The sequence below is a fragment of the Theropithecus gelada genome, chromosome 3 (genome assembly GCF_003255815.1).
Source record: "Theropithecus gelada isolate Dixy chromosome 3, Tgel_1.0, whole genome shotgun sequence".
NCBI classification, from domain to species: Eukaryota; Metazoa; Chordata; class Mammalia; order Primates; family Cercopithecidae; genus Theropithecus; species Theropithecus gelada.
Genome location: NC_037670.1, coordinates 65,730,036 through 65,744,076, shown reverse-complemented (window position 1 = coordinate 65,744,076; position 14,041 = coordinate 65,730,036). Strand labels below are relative to the sequence as shown.

The 14,041-nt window shown below is 49.8% G+C and overlaps 1 protein-coding gene across 1 annotated transcript in view; it reads right to left on the bottom strand.

Moving 5' to 3' along the window:
* Positions 1-14,041, bottom strand: part of TNS3 (tensin 3) — a 308,400-nt gene that overhangs the window by 128,060 nt on the left and 166,299 nt on the right. Inside the window, exons 11-13 of the mRNA XM_025379057.1 lie at positions 9,138-9,250; positions 7,990-8,050; positions 5,455-5,530 (exon numbers count right to left, since the gene is read on the bottom strand). Of these exons, the coding sequence (XP_025234842.1) occupies positions 5,455-5,530; positions 7,990-8,050; positions 9,138-9,250 (250 nt within the window). The remainder of the gene's footprint in view (positions 1-5,454; positions 5,531-7,989; positions 8,051-9,137; positions 9,251-14,041) is intronic.

Below are 14,041 nucleotides of genomic sequence, written 5' to 3'. Positions count from 1 at the left end.
CAGTGGCACCTGACTGCACTAATAATCTTATTAAACTTTCTAGAAGAGGTTTATTTAATAAACAGAGTTGTTACAGGCCGAATGGTGTCCCTCCAAAATCCATGGGTTGAAGGTCTTAGCACTTCAGCATAGGGCTGTATTTGGAGATGGGGTCTTCATAAAGATAAATCAAAATGAGGTCACTAGGCTGGTACCAAATGAATGATAACTGGTATCCTTGGAAGAGGAAGAGATGAGGACATAGACACACAGAGTGAAGCCCAGGTGAGGACACAGGGAGAAGATGGCTACCTCCAGGTCAAGGAGAGAGGCCTCAGGAGAAACCACCCTGCCCATACCTGGACCTCAGGCTCTCAGCCTCCAGGACTGTGGGGGAATCACCTCTGTTGTTTAAGCTGAGACCAAAGCCCATTCTGCCATGCTTTGTGATGGCAGCCCTGGCAAAATACAACAGGAGAAAAGTATATCAGGCTTCGTAGAGACAGATAACCAAACGAAACCTCTTAGCTAATCACTTCTATGAACACTGCAAGGAAAAAGAACCTTCTGCGATGGAAAAGTACTTTTCAGCCATCACCCACATCTTCTTCCACCCATCTGAAAACACTGCAAAAAATAAGCACAGAGTGTACAAAAAAGTAAACGTAAACACAGGAAGCATCAATCAAATCACAATGCAATCCCAGAAAAATTCCATGTAAGGAACGAGCAAAGGTGAAGGAAGGAAATTATTTTATCACACTATGTCCTGTGAAAAAATCTGGAATCTCCTATCTAACAGCATTTCTTAACTCATGGACTCATAAAACAGGGAATATTTTATGCCCCCACAGCATAAAACATTCACCTCAAGAAACTCAACAGCTAAACCTGATACCTGAATTCCAAAACCTTCGCACTTTCAAACTCTTCAGGGACGTTCGGCTTCTGCTCGGACGTGGGTGCACCAGGACATGATACACTTCACCAGAGCATCGTGCCCGCAACGTGCCTCCTCCAGCCAGCCACACACCCACTCAACAGAGGAGCCAGCAGCAGGTATGAGGCTCGCTGTCTTAATGGTTTTCAGAGACTCTGGCTCAGCTGACTCACTGGGGATGTGGCCTCAGCCAGCCACTGATTCTCTGCCTCTGCCTGTAAGGTGGTGATGATGATGCAGCAGGCCCCTGAGGGCCCTCAGCAGTGGTGAGCCACAGCCACTCCTCGTGAGTTTCTGAGGTCTACCGAGCATCGGCATCCTTCTGAGGAGCACGATGTCTGACTCTGGAGTCTATGGCTAGAGAGAATCACCACCTTTGGAGGTGCAGACGGGCTGTGGATTCCAGAATATGGAGCCCAGCTTCAGGGAGAGTGCAGCACACGCCCACGAGTCACAAGCTCAGAGCCAAACCTCTGATATGGGTGGGTGACATTACCAAGACAAGAGAGACACCAGAGAATGATGCTGAGTATGACCAATAGCACAGGGTCCCTGGAGCTGAATCACGGGGCGGGAGGATGAGGGGCTCATATGTCAGGCACAGGCACTTGGACCTCCTCCCCAGGAGAGAAACCATGGCCAGAGAGGAGCTGCAGCCTGCACCGCGAGGTGGGCAGCTCAGAGGACAGGCCAGTGGTGTCCTGGGGAAGGAAGGGCCTTTGTGGGGCCACGATCACGGTGGCTGGAGGCAGGACTCTGTGTCAAATCTGCACAGCCAATGAGATGGGGAGCAGGGTGCTGTCCAGGGTAAAGCCTGAGTTGAAAGGTCAGGGCCAGGGTGGGTGGGCAGTGCTGGATCAGCAGGGCTTGGGGACATAATGGCTGGATCAGCTGGGGCAGCATGAGGTGGCCAGCGGGTTCCAGTGGCCTGAGGGACACACAGTCTGAATGCCAAGCAGGTTAGAGCCAGCGAGGGACAGAGGACCAGGAGGAGATGGCAGGCTGGAGAATGCCAGCCCAGGGTGGCCTGGAGGCCACTGGGAAGACTTTCAAGGGCTGCAGGTGGGACATTGCAGGTGGGATGTTAAGGAAAGGAGGCCACCGCCTCCTTCACTCACTCACGGCCCCTCTCCGCCCTGCCCCACCCTGTTCCTGGGCCTGCCTCAGTTATCAAGTGCCAAACCCACACCTCCACCACACCCCTTCCAAGTCCCACCCATGCTGCCCGCTCAAAGCCACATTCCAGCTACTACAACAGGGATGCATGTGATGTCTACTCAGACCACACGTTTGGGCTGCGGTGCCCACTACAGGGTGGGACAGGATAGGACGCAGCACCAGGAGAGAGGGCCTGTGGGGTGGGTGGGGTGCTGGGGGTTCTTCCAGAGGGAAGAGGCAGTGGCTGCCCCAAAGACTAAGCCACAGTCTGGTCTGATAGAGGAAAGTGACCTGGTGATGCGCAGGGTCACATCGATGCAGTTTCATCCTCTGCCAGGCGCTATCCTAGGAGACTCAACATTTAATCCTCACAAACCCTATGGTCTTCACTGGGCAGAGGTCTACATCCAAAACAAAATATGCAAATATGGAAGCCCTACAAAATCTGGTTTCAACCTTCCAAGACAACGACTGTCCTTGCAAGACAGACATCCTAACAACAGCATCAGCCTCTGTGGGTGCCTCAAGCCTGGGATGCTGCGTCTCTGTTTGTATAATAACACCCCTTCCAACCTGCAGCCAACTCACAGGTCACGTCCATCTGAATCCTTCTGTGACCTCTCCCACCCCATCTCATCAAGGCCTCTGTGGGCCACACAGTATCAGCAGGTTCCCTCCTGCCAGAAAGCCCATGTCCCCACGAGGATCCTCCAGGGCAAAAACTTCACTCATGGGCCTAGAGCCAAGCACAGCGACTCAAAAAGCACAAAACATTAAAAAAAAAAAAAAAAAAAAAAAGACTACTGGATGAATGACAGTAGGAAGGAGGGGCCACAGAAAATAATGACGAGTAAGGAGGGAGGGAGCAGACAGGAGGAAAAGGAAGAAGGGCAAGAGGAGGGGGAATCGTTTGTAAAGACGGGGTGGGAGAGAAGAGAGGGGAGAAGAGAAGGAAGGAGGAGGAGGCAGGTGGAAGAGAAGGTAGCTGGGAAGAGAGGAGAGGAGCCAGGCACTTCCCGGGGGACCGCCTGGTCTCAGGAAGACCCTGCAGCTACCAGACCATAAACAGCCCAGGGGAGAGGGCTGTCCCATACTCTTGGTGGGTGGAGGGGAGGCCACATGTTAGCCTGAGGGTCACCCTCCATGACTGAGTTGTTCAGCTGCCTCCCATGAGTCATCTTAAAGGGACAGGGCCATGGGGCCACAAGTACTCATCACTGAAGACCTGGTTCAGGGAGCACCAGCCCTTGAGATGTCACCTCCCAGGGCAGGTAGAACACTACGCAAACAAGATGAGGGTGGATGCAAATCCTACCAGCATCACCCCCAGCCCCTCTTGGTCTCCTCTTATTAATATTTTGTTTGTTTGTTTTTGAGACGGAGTCTCGCTCTGTCGCCCAGGCTGGAGTGCAGTGGCGTCATCCGGATTACTGCAAGCTCCGCCTCCCAGGTTCATGCCATTCTCCTGCCTCAGCCTCCTGAGTAGCTGGGACTACAGGTGCCCGCCACCACGCTCAGCTAATTTTTTTGTATTTTTAGTAGAGACGGGGTTTCACCGTGTTAGCCAGGATGGTCTCAATCTCCTGACCTCGTGATCCGCCCGCCTCAGCCTCCCAAAGTGCTGGGATTACAGGCGTGAGCCACTGCACCCAGCTTGGCCTCCTCTTTAAAGCTGGAACACTGGACCCAGTTCCAGAGTGGCTGGAGAAGTAAAGTGCTCATAGGCCATGCTCAATAAAGGCTCAGGCCGTTTGTCCAACGATCCCAGGAAGTGTCCTGGGAGAAGGAGCCTCCAGGTTGAAGTCTCCTAGGAAACAAGCCCAGGGCTGCCTTCTGGACCACAGGATGTGAGGGAACACCAGAGTGGATGTATCTCTCCCCCCCGGTCCTCCCTCTCACTTCCAACCCCAGGGATGCGGCACCACCGCTGTGGCACAGCACCCTGAGGACAGACTTCCAGCCCAGGTCCTACTCAGGACAGTAGAATAGACAGCTGAGGAAACGGGCCTATAAAAACGTATGATGCACCCCAAGCCTCAGCTTTCTTGCCTACGAAAAGGGAGGCAAGATGTTTCAATGCCTTGAAAAGGGCTGGGCCCAGCTGTTGTTCCAGACCTGCCTTCCAGGCCTATAGAACCCCTCAACTAGGTGGTGAGCATGTGAAACAGTATAGACCCGGAGGCCCCAGAGGGACCCCGCAGGCGTGGATGGGTCCAGACGGCCTCGCTGATTTGATTTTTCCAAGAATTCAGGACCAGCACGGTAGGGAGTTCACCACCCACTAAGCAAAGATTTTAAAATCTAGGGGTTACGGGGAAATTAATGAAAATCCTCAAAAACTTTGTATAGGGCATTTATAATACTACAAAAAGCTAATTCTCAATTCACCCTATTGCCTTATAGAAGTGGGTCTTCCAAGGCCATGAAATGTTTACATTCTATGATTCTATGCATGCTGAAAAGTCATACATATGCCTTAAAAGCTTACCTTATTTCAGATAAAAAAACTTTCCTAAAATTATTTTAAATGTATGAATTTTTTGTATTCAAGAAAAATAAAAGGGAAAAATGTAATAGCTAATCTCCTCCAAGAACCAACACACCCAAGAGTCAAAATTATCTGGAGAAATCATTGTTTTGATCATTAATCAAGCTGTAATTGCACCAGCTGTATTTCACACTTTGGCTATTAATGACACATAAATATTCTATTTCTGCACCCACACTCTGGGAGGCCAGTGATCATGTGAAGAATGCAAATTATAGTAGGAACACAGGGATCCTCAGAGGTGAGTGGCCAAATTAGGACATTAATTTCCAGGTTATATATCTCAAGGGGCTCTAGAATGAAAGAGAATCAAGAACGAAGATTTGTTCTGTCCCTTTAATTAAAATAGTTTTATTCAGAAAGTTAACTAAATGCCTTAAGGCAGGCAGCAGTCACCAATCTTTTCGGCACCAGGGACCGGTTTCATAGAAGACAATTTTTCCACGGACTGGTGGAGGATGGTTTCAGGATGAAACTGTTGCACCTGAGATCATCATTCTAAGGAGTGTGCAACCTAGATTGCTCACACACACAGTTCACAATAGGGTTCGCACTCCTCTGAGAATCTCATGGTGCCACTGATCTGACGGGAGGCGGAGCTCGGGTGGTCATGCTCGCTCGCTAGGCCCGGTTCCTGACAAGCCATGGACCGATAAGGTCCACAGCCCGGGCGTGGGGGACCCCAGAGTTAAGGCAACAGCTACTTTTCATTTTTCTTACAGTGTACTTTTTTGTGGGGTTACTGTTTTAACACAGAATCATGTTTTCAAGTCATCACCACTGGGAGAGTGGGGACACAGACACATCTGCGGCCACGGCAGGCACTCACCATGACATCTCCCTTCAGAAGCTGGGCCGGCTCGATGACGATGCAGATCCTGCTGGGATTTTCTGGTCCAACGTTGCTTTGGGATGAAGAAGAAGACAGATCATTATGTAACTTCATGATTTCGTGGGAAGAATACATGTAGAGAAAAGTAACCCCACAACCAAACCCTCAGAAATTACACAGAACGCCCAATCAGCCCAGAATCTAATTCCTGATCATCTAAATGAATCTAAAAAGGTAAAGAAAGCTCCCAGGCTGTGGAGGGTCCTCATAGCATCATCATGGTCAGTGACTGACTTGAAGTGACTAAAGTCCAACCCCAGAGGCCCGAGCTTGGAGATGACCATGCAGCCTTAGAGGAAGGGGCCCAGGGTGTGCACAGCCACAGTTTCAAACTGCAGGTGCAATTCCAGAATGACATCAGTGCACACAGGGCCCAGAGCAAACCCAGAAATGTGACAACAGCTCTTTGTGAGTAGTCAGAATATTTGTTCCCTTTACTAACTTTTCATAAAATGCCTCTCCACATACAAAAAGACAAAGAAAGCTCCGAAATGTGTACAAATTTGGGGGATGTGTGGCTACCTTTTGTTTAAAATGCAAAGGAGGCCAGACATGGCTCACGCCTGTAATCCCAGCATTTTGGGAATCCAAGGCAGGCAGATCACTTGAGGTCAGGAGTTTGAGACCAGCCTGGCTAACATAGTGAAACCCCATCTCTACAAAAATACAAAAATTAGGTGGGCATGACGGCAGGTGCCTGTAATCCCAGCTACTCAGGAGGCTGAGGCGGGAGAATCGCTTGAACCTGGGAAGTGGAGGTTGCAGTGAGCGGAGATCGTGCCATTACACTCCAGCCTGGGCAACACAGCGAGATGCTGCCTCAAAAAAAATAAATAAATAAAAATAAAAAACAAAATGGAAAGGAGCGAGAAAGAATAACCACAGTAGTGAAGATCCTATCGTAGGACTCTCTGCAATACACCAACAGTTAACCTTCCCTACTCTTGTATTCCACATTCATGGACTCAACTGACGGGACAGAAAATATTGTAGGAAATAGGCTGGGTGCGGTGGCTCACGCCTGTAATCCCCACATTTTGGGAGGCCAAGGCGGGCAGATCACGAGGCCAGGAGATCGAGACCACCCTGGCTAACGCGGTGAAACCTCGTCTCTACTAAAAATACAAAAAATTAGCGGGTGCGCTGGTGGGTGCCTGTACTCCCAGGTACTCGGGAGGCTGAGGCAGGAGAATGGCGTGAACCCAGGAAGTGGAGCTTGCAGAGAGCCGAGATCGCGCCACTGCACTCCAGCCTGGGCGACAGAGTGAGACTCCGCTTCAAAAAAAAAAAAAGAAAATATTGTGGGAAATAAATAAAAAATAAAAATGCAACCATAAAAAATAATTGAAATTTAAAACAATACATTGTAACAACTATTTTCACAGCCTTTACATTGAATTAGGTATTGTATGTAATCTAGAGATGATTTAGAGTATACAGGAGAATACTCATGGGTTATATGAAAATACAATGCCAGGGTTTGTTGTTATTGTTGTTGTTGTTGTTTTGAGACTGATTCTCGCTTTGTCACCAGACTGGAGTGCAGTGGCACTATCTCGGCTTACTGCAACCTCTGCCTCCCAGGTTCAAGCAATTCTGCTGCCTCAGTCTCCGAAGCAGCTGGGGGACTACAGGCACACACCACCACACCTGGCTAATTTTTGTATTTTTAGTAGAGACAGGCTTTCACCATGTTGGCCAGGATGACCGCAATCTCTTGACCTTGTGATCTGCCCACCTCCGCCTCCCAAAGTGCTGGAATTACAGGCATGAGCCACCAAACCTGGCCTTTCTTTCTTTGACTCTTGCTCTGTCACCCAGCCTGGACTGCAGTGGTGCGATCTCGGCTCACTGCAACCTCCGCCTCCCAGGTTCAAGTGATTCTCCTGCCTCCACCTCGAGTAGTTGGGTTTACAGGTGCGCAACCCCACGACTGGCTAATTCTTTTATTTTTAGTAGAGACAGGGTTTCACCGTGATGGCCAGGGGCTCGGTGGCTCACACCTGTAATCCTGGCACTTTGGGAGGCCGAGGCGGGTGGATCATTTGAGGTCAGGAGTTCGAGACAATGCCGTTTTATAAAACACACTTGAACATCCTCGGATTTGGGTAATCAAAAGGGGTTCTGGGATCAATTCCCCTTGAAAACCGAGGGGCCACCATACTCCAAAAAGCAAATGGCCCTCTCTCCCCATACTCCAAAAAGCAAATGGGCCCTCTAGCTCCCATGTCCCTTAATGGAGCCAACTGGTGTGACAGCCCAAAGACAGCAGTGCAGGGCAGGAGGGAGGGCAGAGGCATGATGCTGAAGCACAGGCCACCCCAGTGTTTTCCCCTCTGGACTCTTCTTTGACTTCTTGGCATTCTCTGACCTGAACCCTCCCATCCTCTTCCTGCAGGACAGGCAGCTGAGGCTCAGCTGCAATTTCCTGAGCCGTTCAGATCCCACAGCAGCAGCAGCAGCAGCACTCACTAGATCCCAGAGGTGTACACGGGCTGCATGGCTTGGTAGAGCTTCAGAAAGGGCCGGCACACTGAAAGAAAGACACAACTGTCTGTAGAGGCATGACTGGTACAGAACAAACAGGAATTTGGTAAACAGAAAGAAAGAAAGGGACGAGGAGACCAGGAGACTGCACCTGTGGCCTTTGAGGTTTGGGAAGGCAGTGCATGGAGCCACAGGGTTGCTGCAGGAAAAGGCCGGACCCAGTCTTAGAGGCCTGCAGAGTAACACAGTTTGACCTTTAACCAAAGGGTGTCAAAGGCTTCTGAATTGAAGCCAGGTTGCTTCCAAAGCAACTAGCAGCTTGGCAAGGTCACTCTGGCCGTGATGACCAGGGGGACCTGAAGGCACAGATGTACTTCAGAGACAAAAGAAACCTATGAACAAGCACCTGCATGGGACTGGCGAGGAGGGACAGGGTCTTGAATCCAAACCATGTGCTGTGTGTGCCTGCATGGGACTGGGAAGGAGAAGACAGGGCCCTGACCCTCAGCCATGTGCCATGTGCTCCTGCATGGGACTAGGGAGGAGGGATAGGTCCCTGCTGACCCTCGGCCATATACTCTGTGCACCTTTGGGTAACCGGGGATGTGGGAACAGGGCCCTGATCCCCAGTCGTGTGCTGTGTTCATCTAAGTGGGACAGGGAGGAGGGGTCAGGGTCCTCACTCTCAGCTACATACTGTGTGCTTTCCTGTGGGGTCATTTTAAAGGAGAAGGAGGAGATAGGTTCATGAGATGCACCAGGGTCACATTCATGCCTCTCTTACTGGGCTTCTTCCATGGCTTGTGACCTCAAGGCCAACTGCACAGCTGACCCACCTGGGCTGCAGCCCAGAACAATGCTTGTCTACCCGAGTCACTGTGAATATACACAAGGGTATTTCTGATCCCCTTGCTGGCCGCCTGTCCCTCCCCTGATTTAATAACTTGGCCCAATCACATAAACACGGCGCTCTGACCACAGAAGGGGGACACAGTCAATTGCCAGGGAGGCAGAGGAGCAGATCCGGGACCCTCTCAGAAAGAAAGCAGAGGTTTATCTAAATTGAGAGGCCCAGGAGCAGCCCCAAGTCTGGGCCAGCCAATCGCAGGTGCCACGTCATGGAGGACACTCACCTCCACCTGTGTCAAAGTTGGGGGTGCCGTGTAGGATGACAAAATGCAGGAACAGAGGGGAGGCATTCATTTTCACCGATCCAGACAGGAGCCCACTGAGGAACTGAACATACCTGCGAAAGGACAGCTGGGTTAGACTTCCCAGAAGTGTCCTCAGCCCCTGCTGAGAAGGGAACTCAAGGAGAAACACAACCCGGCTGGGTCTGGGGCTCTGGGAGAGAACAGGTCCACTGCTCCCAGCCAGGGGTTCTCAGCATGGTGCTGCGCCCACAGGTCTGATGGCTTCCCACCCGCGCAGCAGGCACCAGGGACACCGAGGCACAACCGGCCTCTCGGCTTGAGCATCCCACACCTGAAAGACCTCTGTGCCTGTCCACTGAACCAATTGCCGGGCAAAGCCAGGCTACAGACCATCACGACCCCCACTGGTGAGCAGCAGGAAGCAGAGGCCTGGCACACTGGTTAGCGTGTGCTCTGTCACTAGCATCTCATCCACGGCAGGGTCACGTGATCGAGGCCCAGAACCACTCACTGCACCTGCTGCCTTCTGCTCATACTCGGGATCCCTAAGAAAAGGCTGGAGTTCACACTCCCCTCCTAACCCACATCCTTCCACGCCACATCTGATAAGAGGCTCTCCTTCCTGCTGTCCCTCTCTCTTCAGGGCCCAGCTCCAAAGGCGAAGGCCACGTGGGTCATCAGCCTTCCTGAGTTCTAGGCGTCAGCTTCATACTTCCAACACTGACCACACACAACTTCCATGAGCATTTGGTGGTCAAGAGGGAAGCTTCTACACTAGCAGCATCTGATCGCCGAGGTCCTCATGAGGCATAACGTGGCGGCAGTGACAGGAAGATGAGTCGGAGGCTTGCCAAACTCTCTGACGCTTCCCTGGCCTGTTCTGCCTGCTGGTGCCCTGCCTGGCGCGGCCCCTGCCCTGAGGTCCCTCACCGTGGCCACTGCACCTACACAACCTCCACCGTAGCCTCAACACCTTGCATTGAATCTGTGTTTCCACATCTTTCTCCACCAAAGTACTGTAATCTTTGCAAGAAAGACCCAACCAACCAGAAACCCCACAATATTTAACAATCTATGCATCTCTATTGCCACAGCAGACTGAGGCAGGAAGTGGCAGGTGACTGTGTTGCCAGCACCTACAACCATCCTACCCTAAGCCAGAAACGGCCATCAGGGACCTTATCTGTGTTAAGAAAAAAAATCTCTCACTTACGCTGGCAATCCACACCCAGTCCCTTATTCAAGCAGTTAAATTTGTATACAAACAAACTAAACAAGAGAAGATTTCTGTTAAACATTACCAAAAAAAGGGAAACCCTATCTATAGTCCACCCACTAGGAAAATGTTAGAAAAGCGAGTTTGCTTCAGTTTAGTTACAATTCACAGTGAGAAACAGGGCGTGTCAGTATTTCCATCTTCCTGGCAGCAAAATTCTCTCCTGCTCTCTCAGAACAGGGCAAAACCTCGTAAGAGTGGCAGAGGTCAGACAATCAGCCTGGAGACGTGGGGACCCTGTGAGGCCGATGACCAGACCACCAGGCGGCTCCCACACGCCTCCCCTGCAGGGTACTTTCTACCCTGGCAACAAGACTTCTCACCCTCAGTTGTACGTAGGCAGAGGAATGCATGAATCGTGTATTTTTAATCATGCACATTTTACGCATTGTGGATTTCATGGGTCCTTTGGCTCCCTGGTTTTGAGTAAAAGTGAGAGGCCTGAGTCACCTCCTCTGGGGCAGTTCTGCCCTCCCTCCAGCACGGGGCAGCCCTGGACACTGGGAAATCAGCTTCCTCAGCTCGTCCGGTTTGTCAGTGGCACACTGAGTCCCTCACCGCCTGGCCATGTGCTCGGGCAGTTCTGCAGTGACCACGCGGCCGAGACAACCCTGTTCCCTGTGGGTGTTCTCAGTGCCCCATGTGCACCTGGACCAGGCATCCAGGTGAAGTTGATGTTGGTTTTATGACTTCATGCAAACACAGAAGTCTCTGGAGCGCTGGGCCTAAGGGGCTCCTGGTCACAGCAGCATAAGGTGTCCAAGTAGCTGAGCCCAGAGTTAGCACCGAGGTCCTATGAGAGGCAGACAGCCGTCCTCTGGGAAACCACGGCCTCTCCCTGACACAGGTATTGTCCCATACTGTGGTCACAGAACTTCATTTCTGCTGATGTGGCCTGGCTGGAATTGTTGCCCCTGCCACCAGATGAAGCACGAGAAGTATTTCCTTCAGATGAGGAGGGCCAAGCTGATGGCAGAAGAACTCTGTTTTGCCACAAGCTCCCAAAGAAGGCCAAAGTCCAGGGCCACAAGCCCAGTGGTGGTCAGAGGGGAAGGGAAGAGGCTGCCACTGCCTAGGATCCAGGACTCCAGAGTTTTCTCCCCAAAACCAGCTCTCAACAGTCATCACTTCCCAGGTCCGTCTACAAAGGGCTGCTCAGGTGATGGCTTAACCAATTGAAAACTAACCTCTTGGAATATAATTCTCATCTGACCTTTATAGAAATCAACTTTTTATGCATCATGTTTTCAGATAAATTAAAGACATAAAATGCTAAGGTAAATGCAGTTTTTTTTCTTCCTTCACATGCTTTCTTAATAAGTTAAGATTAAAAATATATATATATATTGTTCAAAATCCCAAATAAAAGCAAGCCTTTAAAAAACATTTTTTTTTAAAATAGCAACGTCTTATAAAAATAACAAAGTTCACTGCAAATATAAGCTGTAGTAAATGCTGTGAGATTGCAGACAGATAGTCAGGCACAGGTAGTAGCACTGAGTTTGTGAGTGACTTCCTAGAGAACTACCATCAGTACCAAAGAAAAGAACATTCAGGTATGGATGAAAATAAGGGAGGCCAGGCGCGGTGGCTCACGCCTATAATCCCAGCACTTTGGGAGGCTGAGGTGGGCGGATCACCTGAGGTCAGAAGTTTGAGACCAGCCTGGCCAACATGCTGAAATCCTGTCTCTACAAAAAAAAATTAATTAATTAATTTAAAAATGAGATGGGCATGGTGGCACGCGCCCGTAATCCCAGCTACACAAGAGGCTGAGGCATGATAATCACTTGAACCCAGGAGGTAGAGGTTGCAGTGAGCCTAGATTGCACCACTGCACTCCAGCCTGAGTGACAGAGCAAGACCCTGTCTCGAAGAAAAAAAAGAAAAGAAGGGGAAACGAACATAATAGGACAGAATTGCACAATTAGTTTATCCAGCCGACTATGGAAAGGATCAACTTTAACTTCGTATACATGGCATTTATCTGTGGCATTAAAGGTAGATATAAATGAATCAATGGTAGGGTATCCGATGCCCTCTAAAGACCATCCCAACAGCCTTATCCAAAATAAAATGCTCCTACTTAGTCAACACAGTTTTCAGAGCTGGAAAGATTAGAAACCAGATACTTTACAAAAACAGCTCAATTATTTTCCCATTGCTATATTTTCTTTCTTTTTAGGAAATAACTCCCTGGAGATGATGTTTTCCATGCTTCTTCTCAAACCAGCCAGTACATTTTAAAAACTAAAGGATTGCTTTTAACTTGTAAGCAAACGAACATGAAACAGCTTGAAATTTTCACTTGCCCCTTGCATTATTCAGTCACTTCTAACAGCAAAAACTTCCATTTGGAATCTCCAGAAATCTCCCTAAACATTTGAGTTGCACTAGACGTAAGCTTAAATCTGTCTGAAAATGTGGGTGCATAAAAATCGGCATTCAAATGTTACTTTTCCGAGCAGCAGGAACCATTGTCACAGGACATCTTTCCCAACAGCTTACTCATTCTACATTCCCAGCACTAACAGAGTCAGCCACGCCTGCAGGGGCAGCACCCACCGGCCAGGAAAGGTGAGCTGGGCCACCTGTTGGTGTGAGCCAAGCCTGGGCTGTTACTTAACATTCTGCTGAGCATTCCCTTCCCTCTCGTGTAATGGGGAGAATAATGAGACCTACACATTGGAATTGCTGCAAAGATGACTCAGTTGCATGGGCATAAGGGTCAGAGTAGACCACAACATATCTGCCACAGCCTCTGCTCTCCCGAGGGATGCTTCCAAAGGGTAGGTGGTTTTGCCCACAGAGGTGGTGATTCAGAGGGGATGTCTGGGCCCAGGCAAAGTGTGCAGCTCCCTGAGGAATGGTCACCCTTTTTCCGCAGGCTGTGGGCAGCAAGGAGGATGTGCAGGGGGAAGCCACAGGGGCATTAAGTAAAATGGCCTTTGCAAAAATTTTAACAGTGAGAGAAGTATGACAGTGAAGGAGATCTAATGTAACCAACCCCCATCTTGCCTTTAACCTCCTAGCTGCCCTTGGCTATTCCTGGACTTGGACCAAACTAACTTTAGGAGAAAGTAAAGTTTATAGTTTAAATGATAATAGCCCAAAACTAAACCACCTTTGTAAAACTAATGCAAGACCACCATGTTGGGAGGATGAAAGCAGCCTGAATTCTGCCAAGGTATAGACTTAAAAGATTACTCTGGGGATCACAAGATTTGCAACTTCCTCAATTACTCCTAGAGATAACATCACCATTGTAGAACCTAAGTTTGGCCTTTTGAGGTGTCTATTCAGGCTTTTTCATTTCTGACAACTGACAGCTCTACCTGACCTGCCAACTGTTCTCTGGCCCCACCCCGAAGCGGACTCAGAGGCAAGAGGGCCATTTTCCCCTATGACTGCACCCCAAGCACTCAGCAGCACCCATTCCCTAGCCATCCCCTTCTCCCCAAAATATCTTTGAAAAACCCAAACCTCCAAATTTTCCAGGGGACTGATTTGGGTAGTAATAAAACTCTGTTCTCCTGTTCAGCCAGCTCTGCATGAATTAAACTTTTTCTACTGCAATTCCCCTGTCTTGGCAAATCAACTCTATCTG